A 7,500-nucleotide genomic window follows, 5' to 3' on the forward strand; every position below is an offset into this window, starting at 1 on the left:
CTTATCTCCTGGATAGTACAGAGGTAACATGTTCGCCTCGCATTTACATGGCAGCAGATCGATCCTAGCCCGGGACCGTGAGTTTAATCCATTTACTGGGGAGATCACTTTTATGGTTGGGCCCCGCAGTAGAGGGGATGGGCTTGCCCGGCTGACGTTCTGGTGAGCATCTATTACCTTTATCACTTAAGCGCTTTTGAAAAAGTTCCTTCACAAATGAGCTTAATTCTTACAAATGTAGTCTTTTATGGGTAAGCCCCAAAGTCTTCTATTTTCTCGTCTTTCCTAAAATTTTTCTCTCGTCTTAAAAAGGAATTCCTAATTCAAACCATTTTTTTTTCTGTTTTCCATAGGAAACTGGTATTAATGATCAGGTACAGTCGGCTTCATTATTTCCGGTACACTGACGTCTCCTTAGCTTCCCATGAAGAGTAACGGAAGTAATGATGCCAACTGTACAACGTGTTAGACTCTTCCCTTTGCTCTACACTGTTAAAATAACCATGATTTTATTCGGAAATTCTCCGTAAAAATATACTGTTCCAGCCGTATTTCAGTAAAATACAGGCGACCGTAATTTTACCTTACTTTATGATAATCTTTTACGGGTTGGTGACCGTAATATGACTCCTTTACGTCAATATATCCGTTTTTAGAACGGTAAAAATGTATTGTTTTCAGAGGTATTTTAGTAAAATACAGGCGACCGTAATTTTACCTTACTTTATCAGAATCTTTTACGAGTTGGTGACCGTATTATCACTCCTTTACGTCAATATATCCGTTTTTAAAACGGTAAAAATCCTGGAATTAATGTTGCCATGCATTTGCGTTACTTAAATGAAATTTTTTTAACAGTATATGGAAAGGAAATTTGTTCTTCTAAATGTAAGTATGCACTGTTAAAAAATTGTATTAAAAACGGTAAATCCCTGGCAACATTTACTCCAGGATTTTGACCGTTTTAGAAACGGATATTTTGACGTCAATGAGTGATATTACGGTCACCAACCCGTAAAAGATAATAATAAAGTAGGGTGCAAATTACGGTCGCCTGTATTTTACTGAAATACAACTGAGAACCGTATATTTTTAAGGCATTTGCCGTTTTTAAAACGGATATATTGACGTAAAGGAGTGATATTACGGTCACCAACCCGTAAAAGATAACAATGTTGGGTGAAAATTACGGTCGCCTGTATTTTACTGAAATGCAGCTGAGAGCAGATGATTTTTACTGAGAATTTCCGATTAAAATTACGGTTTTTTTTAATTGTATAAGATTTCTTAAGTTTATAGATAACTAGGCCTTTTCGAAGTCATTTTTATATTTGGTGCCTTTTTGTGAAAGATTATCGGTATGTTTGTATACTATAGTCCATTTCTTTTAGCGAGGCAGATTTACACCGACTCGCAGCGGTGCCCTTTTAACTCGGAAAAGTTTCTTAATCGCTGATTGGTTGGACAAGATAATTCTAACCAATCAGCGATCGGCAAACTTTTCCGAGCTAAAGGGGCACCGCTGCGAGTCGGTGCAAATCTGCCTCGCTAAAAGAAATGGACTCTAGATTATCCCGTTTATTGAGAACTATTTTTCAAAGTTGGTCTTATGATGAATGGTTTAATGCTCTTGGATGAGATTTGATTTTCAAGATCCAACGACGCCCTGAGATCCGTTTGTGAATTCCTTATAAAGGTTGTGGTGGCCTGGTGGTAGCGTCCTTGCCTGGTGATTGCCAAAGTGGGGTTCGAGTCTCGCTCTAAACTCGTTTGTTCATTTTGTCGTTGCAACCTCACCATCCTTGTGAGCTAAGTGATGGGAATTTTGGGGGAGCCATCAGCAGCCATTGTCTGGCCCTCCTTGGTCCTAGCTTGTGTGGAGAGGGGGCTTGTACGCTGATCATATGTATATATGGTCAGTCTGTATGGCATTGTCGTGCTTGATAGGGCAATGTCACTGTCCCTTGCCTCTGCCATTCATGAGCGGCTTTTAAACCTCTTGTATCTGCAACCTCACCATCCTTGTGAGCTGAGGATGTGGTTTTGGGTTGCCTATACAGTATGTATACTTGCTGAGTCATCAGCAGCCATTGCCTGGCCCTCCTTGGTTCTAGCTTGTGTGGAGAGGGGGCTTGATAGGGCACAATGTCACTATCCCTTGCCTCTGCCATTCATGAGCGGCTTTTAAACCTTTAAATGCTATTCAATTCTTTCTTTTTCACTGTGTAAGATATTCATAAATGTTACGAGAGACACGTAAAGTTGAGGATATACCTTGTTTCTATTTTTTCTTCTTATTTATTCTGAGAATCCAGATAAAATGCTTCACAAGATAAACAAAGAAGGTTAGTTAAGCCTCGTTTCAGCAATATTACTGGGGAAAGTTTAAACTATTTGGAAAGAAACATGCTGAAAGACATTTCTGGAATAAAGAAATAAAAATGCTCGAGCGAAAGCTAAATAGGCCGAAAATATCACTTCGTAGTATTCTGCCTGAGAATCCAGTTACAATTGAATTGAAAGCTCACCAGGTGGAAAAATACCGGGGACGTAATTCTTAACCTTTGTTGTGCCTGGCTTAGAATTCATGCAATTACAGTTATGGTTGGAAGCCCCTGGCCAAAATACACTGACGGAAGGAAATGAAAGAGAATGTGTTTTCTTCAACATGAGAACATTCTCGGGAGATTTGGCGATGTAATAACGCGCTTCCTTTGGAAATATTTCATTGATATTTGTGCTTTCAAATTGGAATGTCACTTGCTGATTAAAAGCAGCTACTTACGTCAGTTGAATTAAGAGTTTGAGGTTTTAGAGGCTGCTCACGAATAGCAGAGGCAAGGGACAGTGAAATTGCCCTAGTAAGCAGGGCCTTGCCCTAGAGACTGACCATATACACACATGATAAGCGAAACCCCTCTCCACCCAAACTAGGACGAAGGAAATCAATAGCTTCTGCACTCCAGGCCCTTTTGTAGAAATCCTTATAAAGAAATTAATAGGTTCTGCACTGAAAGAACTTTTGTGGGTATCCTTATATTGAAATCAATAGTTTCTGTACTCCAGGGCCTTTTGTAGAAATCCTTATAATGAAGTCAATAGCTTTTGAACTCCAGGTCTTTTGTAGAAATTCTAACGTAAAGACATACTTTGTTGCATGCTGCAGATGCTTGAAGGCAGACGTTGCAAACTACAGATGTTTATAGGCAGATGATGCAGGCTGCAGATATTTATAGACAGACGTTTCGGGCTGCATATGTTTATAGAGAGACGTTGTAGGCTGTAGATGCTTATAGGCAGACGTAGCAGGCTGCTGATGTTTATAAGCAGACGTTGCAGGCTGTAGATGCTTATGGGCAGGCGTAGCAGGCTGCAGATGTTTATAAGCAGATGTTGCAGACTGTAGATGCTTATGGGCAGGCGTAGCAGGCTGCAGATGTTCATAAGCAGACGTTGCAGGCTGCAGATGCTTATAGGCAGGAGTAGCAGGTTGCAGATGTTCATAAGCAGACGTTGCAGGCTGCAGATGCTTATAGGCAGGCGTAGCAGGCTGCAGATGTTCATAAGCAGACGTTGCAGGCTGTAGATGCTTCTAGGCACCTGCGGATGCTTATAGGCAGACGTAGCAGGCTGCAGAGGTTTATAAGCAGACGTTGTAGACTGCAGATGCTTATAGGCAGATGTTGCATTCTACATACGTTTATTGGTAGAAGTTGCAGGCTGCAGATGCTTATAAGCAGATTTTGCAGACTGCAGATGCTTATAGGCAGACGTTGCATTCTACATATGTTTATTGGCAGAAGTTGCAGGCTGCAGATGCTTATAGGCAGACGTTGCAGGCTGCAGATGCTTATAAGCAGATTTTGCAGGCTGCAGATGCTTATAGGCAGACGTTGCATTCTACATATGTTTATTGGCAGAAGTTGCAGGCTGCAGATGCTTATAAGCAGATTTTGCAGGCTGCAGATGCTTATAGGCAGACGTTGCATTCTACATATGTTTATTGGCAGAAGTTGCAGGCTGCGGATGCTTATAGGCAGACGTTGCAGGCTGCAGATGCTTATAAGCAGATTTTGCAGGCTGCAGATGCTTATAGGCAGACGTTTCATTCTACATATGTTTATTGGCAGAAGTTGCAGGATGCGGATGCTTATAGGCAGACGTTGCAGGCTGCAGATGCTTATAAGCAGATTTTGCAGGCTGCAGATGCTTATAGGCAGACGTTGCATTCTACATATGTTTATTGGCAGAAGTTGCAGGCTGCGGATGCTTATAGGCAGACGTTGCAGGCTGCAGAGGTTTATAAGCAGACGTTGTAGACTGCAGATGCTTATAGGCAGATGTTGCATTCTACATACGTTTATTGGTAGAAGTTGCAGGCTGCAGATGCTTATAAGCAGATTTTGCAGACTGCAGATGCTTATAGGCAGACGTTGCATTCTACATATGTTTATTGGCAGAAGTTGCAGGCTGCAGATGCTTATAGGCAGACGTTGCAGGCTGCAGATGCTTATAAGCAGATTTTGCAGGCTGCAGATGCTTATAGGCAGACGTTGCATTCTACATATGTTTATTGGCAGAGGTTGCAGGCTGCAGATGCTTATAAGCAGATTTTGCAGGCTGCAGATGCTTATAGGCAGACGTTGCATTCTACATATGTTTATTGGCAGAAGTTGCAGGCTGCGGATGCTTATAGGCAGACGTTGCAGGCTGCAGATGCTTATAAGCAGATTTTGCAGGCTGCAGATGCTTATAGGCAGACGTTGCATTCTACATATCTTTATTGGCAGAAGTTGCAGGCTGCGGATGCTTATAGGCAGACGTTGCAGGCTGCAGATGCTTATAAGCAGATTTTGCAGGCTGCAGATGCTTATAGGCAGACGTTGCATTCTACATATGTTTATTGGCAGAAGTTGCAGGCTGCGGATGCTTATAGGCAGACGTTGCAGGCTACAGAGGCTTATAAGCAGATTTTGCAGGCTGCAGATGCTTATAGGCTGACGTTGCATTCTACAATTTATTGGCAGAAGTTGCAGGCTGCGGATGCTTATAGGCAGACGTTGCCGGCTGCAGATGCTTATAAGCAGATTTTGCAGGCGGCAGATGCTTATAGGCAGACGTTGCATTCTATGTTTATTGGTAGAAGTTGCTGGCTGCGGATGCTTATAGGCAGACGTTGCAGGCTGCAGATGCTTATAAGCAGATTTTGCAGGCTGCGGATGCTTATAGGCAGACGTTGCAGTGCCAAAATTGTGGTCTTCAACACATTAAAGATATAATAGAAAAAGAATTGTACTGATTTTTTTAAGCAAACTGGCTACCAGTAAAGATCCTTGTTGGTGACGAGAGCTTAGATCCCATTATATTTAACGGCCTTGGAAGAGCTCAGTAACTTCATATTTGCTTTGAGATCCTTCTGAGCGGTTGAGGGAGGAATCATTCTGGGAGAGGACTCTTGTTGTAAGTAATATCTGTTGCACTCGAATCGAGTAAAGTTACATACCTATATTTCCCTTATATAAAAAGAGCAAATGTCGGTGTGTAGAATGTATATTTATTTATACACACACATACAAATATATATATATATATATATATATATATATATATATATATATATATATATATATATATATATATATATATATATATATATATATATATATATAAGCGTGTGTGAGTGCGTGTATGTATATATATATATATATATATATATATATATATATATATATATATATATATATATATATATATATATATATATATGCAGTATATAGACCTGTCATGCTCAGGGGGAGAGGTAATAGTCATACAATGGTGAGGGGGCGTACCCTGCTAGGTACACTCTGAAACCACACATTCCCGCAAAGTGCCGAACCAGCGGGTTGCAGTTATTAAAGGAGTATGATGTGGGAAGGGCTGAATCTGTGTGCACCCGTGCGTGCGTGTGTGTGCGTATCTATCTGAATATTCAGACGTCATGATATTTTCGATCCTGGACGAACTAGACTTTGGCATCAAATACTACCACCTATTGATATTCGGGACATATACATTTCGTGTCCGGAGTCCTCTGCTTTTATTGTCAGTAACGTTGAATCAGGTTCAAACCAATCCAATTAAGGAGTACGCTACCGGCTCCCGGTGCTCTGTACCCTTAAGATCAATTATTCTTCCTTCTCCCACAGTGAGCCGCTCAAAATAACTCGGTCGTGACGTGCTGTACTCTGCCAGAGGAATTATAACCAGTCTACTTTTTCATAACTTTCCTGGCATGCATGATGCACTCCATTGGGCAAGTGACTCAGATTCCAAGGTCGTTAGGAGGTCCTGATTATCTCCGCCAATGAAGATGGAAGGACGTTATGTTTTCGCTCCTGTTTGTGTGTTGTGTTTGCTTGTGAACAGTTTCCTGGCCACAATTTTAATCGTAGAGTAATGACACTTCCATGAATATTGCTGGAATAATGCCCTGGAATCTATTGCTGGAATCATGCCCTGAAATCTATTGCTGGAATCATGGTTTGGAATCTATTGCTGGAATCATGGCTTGGAATCTATTGATGGAATTAAGCCTTAGATTATATTGCTAGAATCATGACTTAGAATCTATTGCTGGAATTATTGCTTGGAATTTATTGCTGAAATTATGGCTTGGAATTTATTGCTGGACCCATGGCTTGGAATCTATTGCTGGAACCATGGCTTGGTATCTATTGCTGGAATCATGGTTTGGAATCTATTGCTGGAACCATGGCTTAGAATCTATAACTGGAATCATTGTTTGGAGTCTATTGCTGGAATCATGGCTTGGAATCTATTGCTGGAATCATGCCTTGGAATCTAGTGCTAGAATCATGGCTTGGAATCTATTGCTGGAATCATGCCCTGGAATCAATTGCTGGAATCATGGCTTCGAATTTTTTGCTGGAATCATACATTGGAAGCTATTACAGGAATCAGGGCTTGGACTCTATTGCTGGAATCATGACTTGGAATCTATTGCTGAAATCCTGGCTTGAAGTCTATTGTTGGAATCATGGCTTGGAATCTATTGCTGGAATCATGCCTTGGAATCTAGTGCTAGAATCATGGCTTGGAATCTGTTGCTGGAATCATGACTTGGAATCTATTGTTTTAATCAATTGCTGGAATCTATTGCTGGAATCATTTCTTGGAATCTATTGCTGGAATCATGACTTGGAATCTATTACTGGAATCATGGTTTGGAATCTATCGCGGAATCGTGGCTTGGAATCTATTGCTGTAATCATGGTTTGGAATCTGAATCATGACTTGGAATTTATTGCTGGAATCATGACTTGGAATCTATTGTTTTAATTATGGCTTGGAATCAGGATTTGGAATCTATTGCTGGAATAATGGATTTGAATCTATTGCTGGAATCATGACTTGGAATTTATTGTTTTAATCATGGCTTGGAATCATTCCTTGGAATATATTGCTGGAATCATGACTTGGAATCTATTGTTTAAATCG

At 40.7% G+C, this 7,500-nt stretch overlaps 2 protein-coding genes across 3 annotated transcripts in view; both read left to right on the plus strand.

The window, feature by feature from the left end:
- The window catches only part of LOC137650464 (uncharacterized), a 16,574-nt gene extending 11,295 nt beyond the window's left edge, over positions 1-5,279 (plus strand). Inside the window, exons 2-3 of the mRNA XM_068383689.1 lie at positions 3,711-4,298; positions 4,461-5,279. Coding sequence (XP_068239790.1) covers positions 3,711-4,298; positions 4,461-5,279 — 1,407 coding nt within the window. The remainder of the gene's footprint in view (positions 1-3,710; positions 4,299-4,460) is intronic.
- Positions 1-7,500, plus strand: part of MESK2 (misexpression suppressor of KSR 2) — a 142,650-nt gene that overhangs the window by 3,301 nt on the left and 131,849 nt on the right. The window lies entirely within an intron of this gene.

The sequence above is a fragment of the Palaemon carinicauda genome, chromosome 12, assembly GCF_036898095.1.
Source record: "Palaemon carinicauda isolate YSFRI2023 chromosome 12, ASM3689809v2, whole genome shotgun sequence".
Lineage (NCBI taxonomy): Eukaryota > Metazoa > Arthropoda > Malacostraca > Decapoda > Palaemonidae > Palaemon > Palaemon carinicauda.